Source organism: Eublepharis macularius, chromosome 9 (genome assembly GCF_028583425.1).
Source record: "Eublepharis macularius isolate TG4126 chromosome 9, MPM_Emac_v1.0, whole genome shotgun sequence".
NCBI lineage: Eukaryota > Metazoa > Chordata > Lepidosauria > Squamata > Eublepharidae > Eublepharis > Eublepharis macularius.
The window spans coordinates 20,162,853-20,179,575 of record NC_072798.1 but is presented as its reverse complement, the minus strand read 5'-3'; the positions used below and the strand labels follow the sequence as shown (position 1 = coordinate 20,179,575).

General features: G+C 39.8%; 1 protein-coding gene across 1 annotated transcript in view; it reads left to right on the top strand.

The window, feature by feature from the left end:
• The window catches only part of LOC129335811 (chromatin remodeling regulator CECR2), a 105,225-nt gene that overhangs the window by 66,783 nt on the left and 21,719 nt on the right, over window positions 1–16,723 (top strand). Inside the window, exons 3-8 of the mRNA XM_054988610.1 lie at window positions 5,519–5,702; window positions 10,883–11,016; window positions 11,651–11,755; window positions 12,671–12,720; window positions 14,096–14,256; window positions 15,130–15,207. Of these exons, the coding sequence (XP_054844585.1) occupies window positions 5,519–5,702; window positions 10,883–11,016; window positions 11,651–11,755; window positions 12,671–12,720; window positions 14,096–14,256; window positions 15,130–15,207 (712 nt within the window). The remainder of the gene's footprint in view (window positions 1–5,518; window positions 5,703–10,882; window positions 11,017–11,650; window positions 11,756–12,670; window positions 12,721–14,095; window positions 14,257–15,129; window positions 15,208–16,723) is intronic.

The following is a 16,723-nucleotide window of genomic DNA, read 5'->3' as shown; positions in this document are numbered from 1 at the left end:
AGACTTTGAGCTGAATTGATTGGTTGTGAAATGTTCTTGTTTTTGTGCACCTAATGTTTTCATCAGCAAATATTGTAAAATATTTTTTTTAAAAATATTATTTTTAAAAATATTACTGTACATTTTTGATCTTGCTATTTAGCAATCTTAGGGATTTGAGGCTAAAAGATGGCACATGAATCAAGAAGAAAACAAATGATGTGGAGCAAGGCATAATGTCATCAGGATGAATAAATAATACTCGGTGCTATGGGAGGAGTCTCATGTTTCTTGTAATGTTTTGTTCTAAGCCAGGAGGGAGAAATTTAGGTTGTGGAAGAGCATGCATTGAGTGAGGGAAATGCTTTATTTGAAAGCGCTGGAGTCAGAGGAGGACAGCTCAAAACTTTTGATTTTATGCAAAAGTTTCACCATGCTTTGTTTCTCTCAGAAACACTATACAATATTCTTCTGAAAGAACATTTCTGTTTGTCACAAGCCAAAGAAATAGATCACATTCTGAAAGATGCAAAGCAGCATTTTATTTACATCAGATTTAAAATACTATGAAGTATAGAGGATTATAATGATAACTAGTCCCAACAGGTACCAGTATCTTCTACCAACAATTTTACTACCATGTTTCTATAATTGTTTGCATTTTTGTTTGGGAAAGGACCAGAGTTACTCTTGTTTGGGGAAAATGGCTTACCAGAAAAATAAAGCTGAAGTGGTAAGGGTTACCAGTCATTCTGTCAAACATCTGGTTCCCATTTCAGGTTCTCATTATAGCTGAATCAAAGCGACAGCCATGCAGTAGTAGTCTACACAAATTGACAAGAGGACCTTGAGTGCTCTGCTAAGAACAGAGGCTCACAGCAGCTTTCGTGGGGCAGAAGGGCGGAAGCTTCTGGCTTTAGCCACATATGTAAAAGTCAAACTCAAATACTCAAGATGATTGGTTGAGTCAACAGACTTTTTTCCCCTGAGGAAAAGGGAATTAAATGTTCAAATCCTTGCCATCTTCCGGAAATGGGGAATTTCATGGTTCAATCTGTATGTTTTGAACAGCAGCAAAACATGGAAATGAGAGAGAGGTCATTGAGATTTTTAATGTATTTTTCAATCGTATCAACAAACACATGTTTTTTTATCTTGCTAACAGAGAGAGAGAGAGAGAGAGAGAGAGAGAGAGATTAATTCCCCCCCCCCCACACACAGCTAATCACTGGCTAACTAGAATCACAGAATTAGTACTTTGCTGAAGATTCCCACTATACTTTCAAAAGTCATGTTATCTAGAGTTATTTAATCGATGACAGTCAGGTTTCACACACACTACACAGTGGCATGAACGTATTTGTGGCTGTGTGTAGATTTTATAAGGAACTGTGACTATCCGTGCCCCCAAGCATGTATATGGATCAAGACACCATTTGTCATACATAAAAATATTTTTAGGTATACTTGTACAACTTTTTACAGGTACACATTAAAAATGCATCAGTTGAAGCTTTAGTTACACATTTACTGTTCCAGTTAGTTGGAGGTAGACCATTCTGGAATGTAAGACACTGGAAAGCCTTCCTGCTATGAAGATTGATTTCTTCCATCCCATTCCTTAGATTTGAGGAAAAAATCTTAGGATCAATCTTGAGGAAAAAATCTTAGGATCAATTACAAATTCCATGAGGATTTTGGAGCTTGAAATGGCCCACATAAGTGGAAAACTTACATTTAATCATCACACACAGCTTTTCACAGTGGGGCAAACAGAGGCTGGGAAAATGGCATCCACAATATAGTTGAGATTCAAATTGGACCCATGCACACCTGGGAATCATGTCTGATCCAGAGTCTTCATTGGACTTCACAAGGTATGAATCAGCCTTTAAATATGGTCTTTTCTATCAGTTTCAGCTAAAACCCTAGAAGATAATTTGTATTTTGGATGAAGCTTGGTATACCTAATTTTTCATAAGGTATTTCTAATAACATGTTTTTAAGTTACATTGTGTTTGGTGTGATGTTGGCAATAGTGGGTGCTCCAGATTTTGTTTTTAAATTTGGTGGTCTTCTATTAATGAAGGGTACAGTTCATAAGTTAATTTATATGTCTCTCTTCAGAATCTGCAAAAGCAAGCATTTGCGCCGAGATTTTACAATATGTAAATCTGTTTAAATGCAATTAATTGGTTTCAAAAGCCAGACATTTAATTAAAAGAAAATTTTCAGCACTTGACAGCCCCGATATTAGCCAGATACAAACTAGAACATTACAACTCAATGGACTAATCTGTTAGAGTTTAGGTACAGGAACAGTATTTTGCCTGAAGTAATTAATTTCAAATATTTTATGGCCAGTTATCAATTATAACAAAAATGGAGGCTGAAAAAATGTCTTTTAATTAGATTTTTATTATGATAATCTAACTGAAGGCTGATGACAATTTTTACTGGTCAACTGTTTCAGAGAGGGGTGTGTCATTAATCATTGACTCCTTGGAAGTTTGAGGAAATCCGGACCAAGAGTGTCTTAATTAGATTGTTGATGTCAGCAGTTTTAAGGGATGATAAATCATTGGATGTGTAAGAGTCGTAAAAGAAATGGCTGATATGTCTCTGTTTTGCAGGGGTGCATGTATGTTTTTGTTTGAAATGTGACGCTGCTAGCCTTCAGGTAGATGACTATATTTGAAATTACATTGACATTAATATTCCAAGTCAACTTCATAATTTGTTGATGGATATTTGAAAGATGGAACTTTGAGTTTCTGGAGTAAAGAATTGTCGTTACCTAACAATGACCACTGGATGTATTTCTTTCTTAAAAGTACAGGTGCTATTTCTATTATTTTGTGGGTTTTAAACCCCCAAAGAGTGAGTGAGTGTGTGTGTGTGGGGGGGGGGGCTTTTCCTCCAACTGAGGCAATCTAGAAAGCCTCTTATAATTTTGGGAAACTAGGTGTTTCAAAATGAGAACCTTCTCTCTTAGTTACTTGATGTTTTTACGGTAACAAGTGTAAAGTCTTTGAGTTCACTGTTGTGCCTGAAGAGTACAAAGATCACAGAAGCAGAAGATTTATTTACATACAGATTGTTTTTAAAGAACAGAACAGCAGCCCAGGTCTCCAGACAGTCACAGTTATGCTTGGCTGAAGCACTTAAGCTGGTTATGGCTTCAGGTTGTGATTTAAAATCCTTTTAATGCTTGTGGTTACAAACAGGCTTTCTCTGCCTAACCACCAGGTTGGATCCCCTCACATACAGGAATTCCACCCATGCCAGCCTGTCTTTTCCCAAGAGCCGGACTAAATGGTACCAGGTCTTCTCCTTGCCAGAGACAGGCCTCATGACTGGGTACCCTGTCCTTCCCAGGAGTAGAACTAAACCACTCTGCCACGTTACCATGCAGAGTCACCATTGAGACTGTCAGCTCTTTTGCTGAGGCAAAGACCAACTCAGCTGCTGCTGCTGCTGTCCCCTCCAACAATCCACCCCCCCCCCCCCCAAACACATTAGATGCTGGAGCAGCCTTGTGATAGGCTCTAGGAGGAAACAGTTGAGTGACTGTTTTACCTCTCAGGGGCAGGACAGCCTCCTGTCTATCACAGGGGTGGGGTGTCAGATTTTTCTGCAAACCTGGGGCTTTCCTCAGGTTTGTAGAAAGATCTGTCTTCGCTGTGCATGGCCTTAATCTCCAGATTTAAATATTCACAGATTTGGCCATGTTGAGAATTAGTTCTATTGATCTTTCTAGAAGAATCTTAACTAGCCACTATTAGAAAAGAATGCTAGACTAGATGAACTTTTGGTCCAATCTAGAAGTGTTCTTAATCTTTGGTGTTTGTGTTATCTGACCGTTGCACAATTAGTACTATAGTCAACAAAATTTCAGTTTGTTGCAGTATAGGCAGGAAAAAGGATCTGCAAGTCCTGATGCTGAGTGTTTTTCTGTCATTGATGACCATATATCACAATAAAAACTAAATGGATCGAATTGACATCATATAGCAATGGAAGACAAGGCTAATCTGCGATGTTGTGTCAGTGCTCTTAGTGCTCTACTAGACATGACAGCAGCAGAAGCTTTTGTGGAAACACAAATATCCCCAAATCATGTTTAAAAGAGGGTGAGGGGAAGCATCACTGTATCTTTCCCAGATGCTTTTCTCCTCAGCGTATCTTCAGAAGTACATTCACTTGGTGAGTAAAGCACTTGTGAATGCCTTGGGCTTGGTAAATGGTGGGCTTTGGTCACTTCCTCCTAAAAAAAAAATCTGCAACACAAGTATATAAATTTACATATATAGAGATTGCAGAGATGCTGTCATGCAATTACATGACAGTGGCTGGAAAACAAATCTGTTAAGTTCCCATAATACTGGGAGAGACTTGAAGGCTCTTTCATACTTTGTTCCACAAAACCACTAAACCTGGTTAACCAGAGCACATTTAAACTTATGTTTGCTCTTTGTCTGACAAATGTCATGCAGTTAGCAAGTCACAGTGTATGGCTGGTGGACTGCAACTGTTAAGTGGGTTCCAAATTGTGGATGCCTGTAATATCTGAAGGACACTGTTCTTTAAGCATACAAGATAACAGCAAATAAAGTTGCCAACTAAGTAAAAACAGCCAGACTTGATCATGGGCCTTCAGTAAGAGCTTGATTTGCAAAAAGCCACTTGACATGGAGGTAAACATGAATAGCTGCTGGCTAAAAAAAATAGTAATAAACCAAATTAAAGGCACAAGAGCCAAAGCTAGCAAAAAATATAGCAACCTTATTAATAAGTGAAGTATTTGGTCCTCACTGGAAAGTATTCATTGGTGGAAAATACAGTGAGAATATGTATCTGCTGACCCACCTCAGAAGGAAAATTCCTAGTACTCTATCGCTAAACCAGTCATATCCAATATGAGCAGAACAATGGGAAAAAATCAATACCACCACTGCAGGGAGGGGGAAGACTTCTTAAATAACCACTGAGGTGCTGGATTTAAAAATAGCATGTAATACCCTTCATAAATGTATTGAGCTTATTTTTTGACACTCATAATTGTTTGACGGGGGGTAAAGGGGAGAAACACTTCCTTCTGAATACCAACTTGAATTTGTTTGTCTGTTTATGTAGACTGCTAGGCTTGCCTGTTTTAATAGTTTCTCTAGTCAACTGATAATTTTAGTTCATTGCCCTTTGTCCACCTTGAAATTCTGGAATAAGCAATGATTTACCTGGATGACAGTCTCCAGGTTCTGACCATTCTTTTATGAGGATAATTCTGAAAGTATTTCCCAGGATTAAAACACTTCATCAGAGAACATTTTAACTCTTTTTTTCTTTTTGAAGTAAACTTTTTATCTATAAGAAGCAGAGCTTCTGTATACTGTATACAGAGAACATGATCAGTATTTTAGCTGTTTGCTGGCCCCAAAAGTTTTTATATTAGGTGGATTTAATCTCCCTCATTTCATAGAATACCTTTGATTATTTGCATCAGGTTGGCAGTGCCTTATGTGGGTCTTCTTTTTATTAGATCTCAGACATTTCATGGCTACCTTGAGGATATAATCAACTACCGCTGGGAACTGGAGGAAGGAAAGCCTAACCCCTTACGAGAATCTACTTTCCAGGAGTTGCCACTGCGTACCCGTGTGGAGATTCTTCACCGCCTTTGTGATTACCGACTTGACGCTGATGATGTCTTTGACCTGCTCAAGGTGTGCGGGATGGGGAGCATGGAAAGGGGGTGGAAACATATTTTCTACCAAGAAGGAATTACTTCCTTGATATAGTTGTGCCTATAATGTATCATCTGTAGGATGATTTTCAGGTATCTGATTTTTTCCAGCTTAGAGAACAGGAGGTTGTACAAAACAAATCAGACCATAACATACTGCTAGTTACTTCCTCTGTTGCTTTGATTTTTTGGTAATCTTATTCATAGATATGTTCCTATTGAATCATCTTTACAGTAAGCCATGTATATTTCTGTGTATGTGTTTGGAAGTTGTTTTCAGTTTAAAAAGACCCTTGGGGGGTTACGGAGATATTCAATGATTATCTTGGTTTTAACAGGTTAATCAGTCTGGTGGGAAGGAAAGTTGCCTAGGCCAGCCAAGGCTTCATTTGTTCCCTTGGTTCTACTTGCTTGCTAGTGAAAGTATCAACAATATGGAAACTCCTCTCCATTAATATGTGTCTGGCTACAAAATATGTTGTTGTTGCTACCTATTCAAGTTCATTTTTATACAGTTCTGCAGTGTTAAGGCAAGTGCTCACAATGAATGCCTCAGAGGGTGGAAAAATTTGGTTTGGTTTTAAGGAACTTATTTCTTTCCTGTATTCACATGTGGTGATGGAAACCCTTTGTTGCACATTAGTGATTTCTAATTCTTACAGTTGCTGTAATGTAGGACCAATTAAAAAGGGCATAACATTTTTTACTGTACTTCACAGCACTTTATTTATTTTTTATTTAATGCTATTTATAGTCCACTTTTCTCACTGAGATTCAAGGCAGATTATACAACGTAGGTCAATATAATCAACAGCTGGAACATTCAGTAAACAATACAATAGGATAAGGATTGCAGAAATGCGAAAATAAGCAGAAATCTGTACCAGAGATTAACACAATGCTAAAACAAGACATAAGCAAATTGACACGACATATTATATGATATAGAACCATCCAGTAGGAGCATACTTACAGCAATAGATGGTACACAGTAGTATCGTCTACAGTCCATATCTATTTCCAGTGCATCTCACTCACCCATTTCCTTACAGCACTATTCTATTACCTGTGTAAAAAAGCCCTCCTGAATAATTCTGCATTGTTTACAAAAAGCCAGGATAGCCTGAGCTTTCTTGAGCTCTTCAGGCAGGCCACTCCATGAAATGGGAGCCACCACAGAGAATACACATATTTGGGCAGCTGTTGATTTTGCCAGGTGCACCATGATACCTGCAGAAGGCCCTGTTCAGATGACTGAATCTGTCATGGTGGGGCATGGAAAGAGAGGCAGTCCTGTAGATATGAAGGACCAATAAGGACTTTGTATGGGATAGCCAAAATCTTGAATTGAGCCGGATAACTGATGAGAAGCCAATGGAGTGACTGCAGAATGTATGTTCAACCTAGCTCCTGACAATAATTGAGTTGATTTTGAGGGTGGGCCTATGTAGAGTGCATTATAATAATCAAGTCTTGATGTTACTATGACATGAATCCAGAAAGTGAGATCAGCCATGTCATAATAGGGGGCCATCTTCCAAACTGCATTTGGAGAAGGCATTTTTGCAGCTGTATTAACTTGCTTCTCTAACAGAAACAGTGGATCCAGTATAACCTGTAGGCTCTTAACTGAGACTGCAAGGGCCAGCTGAACCACACTGAAAGTGGGGAGTGCAATGTCCACCTTCTCAACCAGCATCACCTCCATTTTTTCTGAGTTCAGTTTCAGTTTGTTCAGTTTCAACTATTTGACCACAGCTGTCTGGCAGTAGCTTAAGGCCTCTATTGGATAGTGAGATATAGAGCTGGGTGTCATCTGCATATTGATGATGTCCAATTCCAAAGCTATGAATGATTTCTTGTAAAGGTTTTACATTGAGGTTGAATAACATGGGGAATAAAATTGTGCTCTGTGGAACCCTGCAAGATAGTTCCCACACTGAAGATAGCTAGTCTCCAACAGCACCCCTTTGAGTCCATTCCATGAGGAACAATTTAAACCAGTCCAAGCACACACCCTGATACAGACTTCTGCCTCCAAATGCCTCAACAGGATGGCATGATCTACTATGTCAAAGGCTGCTGATAAATACAGGAGAAACCACAAAGAAGCATGGCCTTTGTATATCTTCAGATGGAGATTATCAGCTAAAGCCACCAGAACCATCTCCATTGCATACTGAGGCAAGATACCAGACTAAAAAGGGTCTAGAGCATAAAAGTTATCCAAGAAGACCTAGAGTTGGTCTTCTACAGCTATCTGAATCACTTTGCCTAGAAAGGGCAGATTAGAGACTCGGTGATTATTGGCCCCTGGGGATAGCTTTTTAAAGTAGTGCATGGATAAACAACAATAACAAATCAACATTCAATTTATATACTGCCCTTCAGGACAACTTAATGCCACACTCATGGCAGTTTACAAAGTGTATTATTATTATCCTCACAATAATCACCCTGTGAGGTGGGTGGGGCTGAGAGAGCTCTGGAAGAACTGTGACTGACCCAAGGCCCACCCAGCTGGCTTCAAATGGAGGAGTGGAGAATCAAACCCGGTTCTCCAGATTAGAGTCCTACCACTCTTAACCACTATACCAAAATGGATAACCACCTCTCTGAGTGGCTGAGAGTCACCTTTAGCTAGGTATCAAGGGTTCATTTATGTAGTCGTTACATGATGTTAGCAGTCAAGATGGGCAAGGATCCGGTGGACAAATAGTGGCCTTCAAAGATCCCTGGATTAGAGGTGGGCACGAACCACGAAAAAACCAAACCGTGCAGTTCGTGGTTTGTGGCATTTTCACGAACCGGGAACCATGATCTTCCATGAACTGGGGCAAGTTCACGAACTGGTTCATGGTTCATGGGGTTTAAATTTCCCTTTCTGGCTGCTTAGCAGCAGCAGAGAAAGGAGCATTTAAATCCCTGGATCAGCTGCTTGTCGGGGAGATCCCGGCCAAGCAGCTGATCATTTAAGCAGTGGGGCTGTTTAAATGGCCGCTCCATTGTCGGGGATCTCCCCAACAAGCAGCTGATCCATGGGTTTAAATGCCCCTTTCCCTGCCGCTTTGCAGCAGCACGGAAAGGGGCATTGGTGTTAAAACGAACCAGCAGACTAGTTCATGGAAGTTCATGGAAATAAGTTTCCACGAACCGCTGGCTTGTGAACCGGCCCGGTTCGTGGGTTTTTTTGGTCCGTATTCCGGTTCGTGCCCATCTCTACCCTGGATCCTGTCAATATCTATTACTGTAACTGGGTCAAAATGGTCCATAAGTGGACCACATGGTATATTAAATATTTCTTTCACCTTGTCTATACTACAAGCAACATCCAGGTCAGAGTGCATTTGTGTTACTTTATCAGCAAAAAAATGTGTGGACGTGTTGCAGCTAATGGTCCATTCCTGACTCGGTTATGGTGCCGATTTAGGAGTTTAAAAGTTTTGAAATACCTTAAATAATTTGGATGGTTGTGAAACAGCTGATGCAATTGTGGCAGTGAAATAATGTTTCTTTGCCACCATCGCTGCCATTTTGTAGGCCTTCCACTGGGCTTTATCAAATTCAGTGTGAATTTTCTGACAGCATCTTTCTACTCCTCTTCCTGCCCTCTTTATGTTACCCAGTTATATGGTAAACCACAAGTCTGGCTCCTACCCAAAGTGGGGGGGAGAAGTTGTCAAGGAGCAGTCTTGTCAATGGCTTCAAGGAGCTTCACGCTCTCACTGCTCCTGGACAGAGAATATGTTAGGAATTCTAAAATCCCCCAGAGCATTTTGGAATCCAGAAAAATCCCTGGGAGTATTTAATCGCTCCCTTCTTTTTGCAGTGAACATACATGACTGTGGAGTACAGGGTAGCAACCACTGTAATCCCCCTCCCCAATCATTATTATTAAAATCTGAGTAAGGGAGTCGTGTCTTTTTAGGGCTGTAAATGCCTGCCCTTGTGACAGTTTTCATTTATTGTTGCTTACACTGTTCAGGCTGGTTCTGAGTGGCCCCTAGTAGGGCAGTATCTGCTTATAAATTCACAGTAGCAATTGGAATCACAGAGAAACTGACTTCTATACCCTCTTCCCATATGTTGCAGTGTGAATTATCACCATCTCACAATAACATAGAATCATGGACTGATGGTGAAATAGTAATGTCTCAGCTTATAGCTAAATATTACAGACAAATGATGACTTGTCGGTCAGCACTCATGCAACAGGTAGTAGACAGAAAATTTCAGAATCACCTCCCTTGGGTAATTTGTCTCTGTCAATTTTAAAGCAAGCATGTATTAGCAAGAGTCAGCAATAACCTAGTTTCATATTCTGTTCTCAGTCTCCACTCCACTCCGACTAAAGGGGTGACCATTTTGAAACTGTCATTTTCCATATGCAAAACCTTTGTGGCAGTAATTTCCAGAACAGTCTAATGCAGGCAACCATTATATCAGAAGAGGTACTTTTGTAACTGTTTGCAGGGTAAAGTTAAGCAGGTAACGGGTTCCTTTGTACTGCAGTACTTGTAGGAGAAGATGCACCTGCCTCTAGATTTTTGCCAAGCAGAACTTCAGAATTTTGCCACTTCAGAAGGGAGAGCACAGCTCCTGCTTTGCTGTCAAAGATATATCCAGTTTGGGCAAGCTTTACTTAGTCTTTTTCATGATTATATTTACAGCTCACAAATCTGTAAATTGATGAACATAGCTGGTCACTTTTTGGCCAGCAGAAGTCTGAATACCTCTAGCTGCTCCAGTGATGTAGTCAGTTTTAAGACAGGTATAGGAACAGGGATAATGATATTGAGAAGCAGGAAGAATGCAGGACTGATAGAAGGGGGATTTATCAGTTGTGTGTGCAAAACTGATATAGGACTGCTTCGTGTTGCATATAAAGCTGTTCAATGCTGTTTGTCCATCTTCGTCATGAGAATCAAAAACGAAGATGTCAGAAGGAAGAGATCACGAACTGAAATCTGTCATTCAGCAGATAAAAAGTTTATTCTTTTTTTCCCCACATTAATGCTTGCCCAGATCTATGTCTGGGAATAATTAAATGCTGCTGTTGGCATAAGGGGGATATTAGGAGGCAAGTGTTGACACAGTTTGTTGTGACTTGATCACTGCTTTTCAATGATTTTTTTTTCTTGACCATGCTTCCAAATACAGGGTTTGGATGCAGATAGCCTTCGGGTGGAACCATTGGGTGAAGATAGCAATGGTGCCCTCTACTGGTATTTCTATGGCACTCGAATGTACAAAGAGGAACCAGCCAAACCAAATGGAGAGCTGGCTTCAGACAGGTATTAGCAAGGGGTAAGGGGAACAAATTAGGGGGAAAGTTAGTGGTTGTAAGGGCTGCCAGTTCTTGCAAAGACTATAGGTTCAGCACGGTTTACTAACTTCCTGATCACTACTACTGCTATTTATTTGTCACTTTTTAGTTTTTATTCTGCATGCTCTCAAAACAGCCTTATGAATTAGGCCTCTGTTATTCGCTTTTTTACAGCTGAGGAACAGAAGCTGAAGGAATGGCTAGTCCAAGGCCACCCTATGAACCTATAGCACTTGAACTCAGGTTTTCCAAATAACTCTTGTCACCATGATGCTTCTTGTGTAGAATAACAAAATCCAACACATGGCATTTGAGGATCTTAAGAATTCTGCCACTGGAGGCTAGAGAGGCCACCTGTACTCACTTCCCAGGGCATCAGGCTTTTGCAGACGACAACAAATTGTGCCTACTCTGGATTTCATTGCTGACCAAGTGGCTGTGCCCTTTCTCTTTCCTTTATTCCCCCTGGAGCTAATCTAGCTTGGCTCACAGCAGCTGTTCCAATACTTCTTGCTGTCACTGCTCTTTCCTTACCCTTGTGCTCTTGCCAACTGCTGTTATTGTGCTCTGTAGCTATTCTGTAATTCTTCAATATGTTTCAGGGGAAGTGGGACACAGTCAAACACCCTGAATGTTCCTGGAAAAGTAGTAAAAAGACGAGGGCGACCCCCAAAACGGAAAAAATTGCTGGAGGAGAATCTCTTGAGGTAAAACAAAAAGCCATGCTTGGAATATTCGTCTAAGAGATCTTGGTGACAAAATGCAAACCATTGTTACTTTATTTTTGTACTTAGGATTGTAAGTGTACATAATACTTTTGTGAACTAAAGGGGGAGTGCAATATACATTTTAACAGTAGAGAAAATTGAGTGGCAAAAGAGATTAATGTGAGCATGAAGGGCATTTTAATCCAAACTGAAGATTTCTAATTAAAATCTAACATAATTCTCCCTTAGCTGTGGTGTCTCAAACTGTAACTTACACAGATCTGTTTAGCTAAGGAAGATTAGCTCTGTTCAATATTTGGTTATTATAAACCCAAGTTCTGCAGTAAGCAGTATTAATAAAACAGGCCAACAGTAACCATATTTTCAGGACATTCTGACCTTTCCAAATGCCACCAATGCTAAGTGGATAGCACCCGTGTTTTACTGCTTGAATGCATGTCTGCCCCCAGAGGAGTGTATCAGAAAAGTTATAACTCTTTCCTGTTTGCTGGTAAGCTTACCACCATGGTATACAACCATCAGAGATATTGATTTTTTTAATCATCTCCCTTAGGAGTTAATATGACAGGTGGTTTAACCCTAGGGGCAGTTGTTTATGTAAGTAGTAAAGGAAATGGCACCATTACTGGTATTTGAATGCCATTGATCATATAAATGCTTTTTCATATGGCAGAGCATTTACATCTATTGTATCAATTAGTTTTTGATCGTATATAGAATCGCTTACAGGCTTTTACAAAAGGGATTATAGCCTCTCCTCAGTTTGTCTTTCAGTGTTAAAATGATGCTATATTGTGCGGTGCTGTTTGAGCACCTATGTCAGCCAGTACAAACTGCATTTCAGTATTTAAATTTGCTTTGTATACCTTCCTAACAATTTCTTTTTGCTTGTAGAGAGAAGGCAGAAGAAAATGCCCTTGTGCATGAACCACAGATGAGGAATGGTAAGGAATGGACAAGAGTTAGATGTGAAAATGTTGCTTGAAAGCACAACATCTCAAGAGGGAGGTCTCTTGCTTCTCCCTTCTCTCTCTTACCTGTTTCGTTCTGCACAAATGGGGAACAAGAACAGATTGGATGTTCAACTGCTCTAACACTGGAGACTGAGACTCTAATATCGTAATGATGACATTCTTTCTGTCATGGGGCAGAATAGCATGCTAGGAATCCTCTCTGGCGTACGTGGATTCTTGCCTCATTTGTCCTAGCAGGAGGGAAACAAGTCTTTATCCTCCTTGCTAGTTTATCCTCTTTGTCAGTACAGCTTTTGAGCTTACTGGAGGCACTGCATCTTCCTTCCTCATCTCTTCTATCCTGTCTAGCTACTGAGCTGAACCCTGGCCCCACTTCCCCCCAAGCCCCTTTGGACTGGAATTTTTTTCTGTAGGGAACAGCTGAGAAGCCTGGGAGCCCCCTTTTCAAAGGCTACATTGCATTGGCACACAGATAGGGAGTCCTGATTGAAATAAACATCCAGTTTGCAGGAAATCAGATATTTCCCATGTTTTTTTTTTATGATACCATGTTCCTGTGAGTAAGTAGCGTCCAGACTCTGACTGATCCTATAGTTGAATTCTTCTATACCACGTAGATATTATGTGGCCCTGCCTGATGTCTTAGATGGATAGGAGATTGCTTACATGAAAGCACAGATTTAAATAAAGTAAGAATCTTTTTAAAAGAGGGCTATAAAGTGATAAAAAGACATACAAAGCACATAACTGTCCAGAGAAGACTGGCTTTGCTAAGCCAGCTGGGTTTTCACTGACACTCTGCTGACCAATTGTTCTATCCATGGTTTCAGTTTCAAAACATTGAAGTTTCTGCTAGAACTTGAAACTAGTGAGGGGTAGCGCTCAAGAGTGTTGGAGCAGAACCTGAGCCGAAGGCTCCTCTCAGCCATGAAGCCCACTGATTGACTTTACTCCAGTCATACTCAGCCTAACCTACCTTACAGGGTTGTAAAGACAAAATGCAGTGTGAGTGTGTTTGTATGTGGAGAGAGAGAGAGAACTGAGTATGTGTGGTAAAAATCCAGGGAAATTAGCTTGATTTAAATGGCTGAAATTGAAATACAGACTATAGTGTGGTTTTGCAGATAGGAAGTTGTTGTCAGTGTTAAATATAATAAATAAAATAAAATCGTAAAAAATAAATAAAACGAGGTAGTGAAAAATATAGAATAAGTGTAAGTGTATTCAAAAAGGGAGAGCTCTGGCTAATTGGTACCATCAGGAAACGTGATGCCTGTTATGAGTAATGTGTTTTTGAGAGGTCAAAGATTTCCCTGATATTTTTATTTTATGGATTGTTTTCAAGGGCCGGGTCATGGAACATGGTGGTTGCTGTGTCAGACGGAAGAGGAGTGGAGGCAAGTCACGGAGAGCTTCCGAGAAAGAACATCCTTGAGAGAGCGGCAACTCTATAAGCTCCTGAGTGAAGACTTTCTACCAGAAATCTGCAACATGATTGCACAAAAGGTAAGACTGACTATTTGATTCAGTTGAGCCACCTTCAAGTACTGAGGCAGGCATTATTCTTGTATATGAAGAAAAAAAAACCCAGCACCCAGATTCTGTGGTTTGAAATTCCAACCATTCAAAATATGTTGTTAGAATAGATTAATGAAATTGATATAAGCACTTTAGTAAAATATGAGCACCATGGCAAGAGAGGAAACAGAAATATGGGCTATTTTGTTTGGGGAAATTGGGTACTTTTGTGACTGGTGGCTCAGTGAGCAGGTTGTATGCAGCTACACGTGTCTCTTCTGAGTGTCCCAGTGTGTAGGGTGTTCTCCCCGTCCCTAGGTCAGAGCAGCAGTGATTCAAGGAAGGGGGGATGCCTCCTTCTTCTGTGTTTGGTTTGGCTCATATGTATAGGTACACCTGCACTCTCCTTTTTGCATACTTTCCTTTTTATGTTCTAGACTGCATGAGAAGTGGGCTTAGGGCTAACAAACAGATGAAACTGTCATAACAGGAGAGTTGATTGGTTGGTCTTTTAGTGTTTTTCAGCATAATAATTCCATAAGACTGTGACCTTGATGACAATTCCTAATCTCAGCAATGCTGAAACTTTTTAGCCTTGTTCTTGAAAAGTGTTAAAAATCAGCCTTTCAACTCCAAGGAGCCTGTTCTTTGGGGAGGTTTGTATGATTCTGTTCTAATAAATATGTCATGGTTGCATAGGTAAATTAGGAATGAACAAAGAATGAATTCTGAATCCTGTTGTGCACTGAAAATTATTGTGGAGAGTATTATTACTGTTGATATGAGATGCATTTAATTCAAACCTTCTGTAGGAAAGCTTCCTCTCATCCATTTTACTTATTTTCCTTCTTTTCATTTCAGGAGAAACGTTTGCAGAGGATGGACTTTTCTCCCAGATGGATGTCTGATCATCAGCACATCAAGTCAATGCAGCAGGAGGTAAGAGGTGCCTTGAGAATATGAGGGCTTGCCATGTTTCAGCCAAGGTACACATTATGATACTATCAGCAAAAATAATATTATAGATTTGTTGTTTTATTTGTTTATATGACAGCATATTAAACAGGTGCATCTGATCACATTAGGCATATATCCTGGTAGTTTTAAAGTGGGCAGAAATGATGTTTTGTTGTAATGTTTTTCTTATAATGGCAGGATTGTTGTGCCTTTCTTTGAAATACTGGATCAGTAGGATGCTGGGGTACTTGGGTTTAATGAAGGGCAGCACAGATCTGATTATCAGAGGAGGTTGGGCCTGGGCAGTAGCAATATTTATATAGTGTTACTGTGTGAAATGCAGGAACTTCAGACAAGAGTTTCAGATAACTGAGTATCCACTATCCAGTAGTGATCATGTTGTGCTATGTGGTCTGCTCCTAATTCTAGGCACAATTTCTAATTCAAGCAAAGTTGTTTCTGGAATAGTTTGTTAATTTCAGAAATCCTCCTTGATGGAAAATCTGAGATGGAATGTTCATGGTGAATTCATGAAGAATAGGGTATTAAAACATCTGGGACAGATGTATGGGAGAAGCATAAGCAAGTAGAAACAATAAAAATGCATAATTGTTAGTTGAGGTCATTGTTGTCAATATGAAGATCCACTCCCTTCCTAGTTACTAAATACTTTGTACCAAATGCCTTGTTTGTCAGATTACTACCTTGAGGATCCTTAGGTCATAGTCATTCCCCTTCAGTTTTGCCCACCGTGACTCATATTTCTCAGCCCCAGATCAGGAGGTACAATTACATTTGCTATCACTTGGATTCTGTGATATATGAACATAGCAGCAGTCACAAAAGAGAAGTTCCCAGCCTGCCACATATCCAGAAATCCTGCTCCTGGGGCTTGGTGGATCCTGGGAACAGCAGGGAGGAATTGTGAGGCTGCAGTAGAAATGGGTAATTGGTGAAATTGCTTTTTGTCCACAGAAGTTAAGATTTAAGCCTATGGTTATACTCAAGCTAATATCATTTTGCCAGTCATGAAGAGCATTACACAGGTATGCTTGAAACTTCAAGCTTTATTTTGCAATCCTGATCTAAAATACTTTTACTCAATTTAGTGGCAGGTAGAAAAGATACTGGACTAAATACTTTCCCTATAGATAATCTGGTTTACATCATCACACAGGACCTTCTAGACATCAATGTAATCCAGAAACAAAATTATAAATAAGAAATAAGTGGAAGCATTGTACAAGTTACATACTTCTTTATTAGAATTTAGATTACTTAAACACAGAACAGTAGTAAACAATCATGTAAGTGAAGTCAGAATTATAGACAATAGAACTAAATCATGTTCATTAATCAAAAATATTACCTTGTGTATGCACTGTAGGAGTCCATTAAACAAAGGACCCAAGAAAAGCGGTGCATATTGCTAAGTTCATTCAGTTCTCAGGCCAGTGGTGTGCAACGAAAAGCATCCACAGAGTAAGATGGTGTGTAT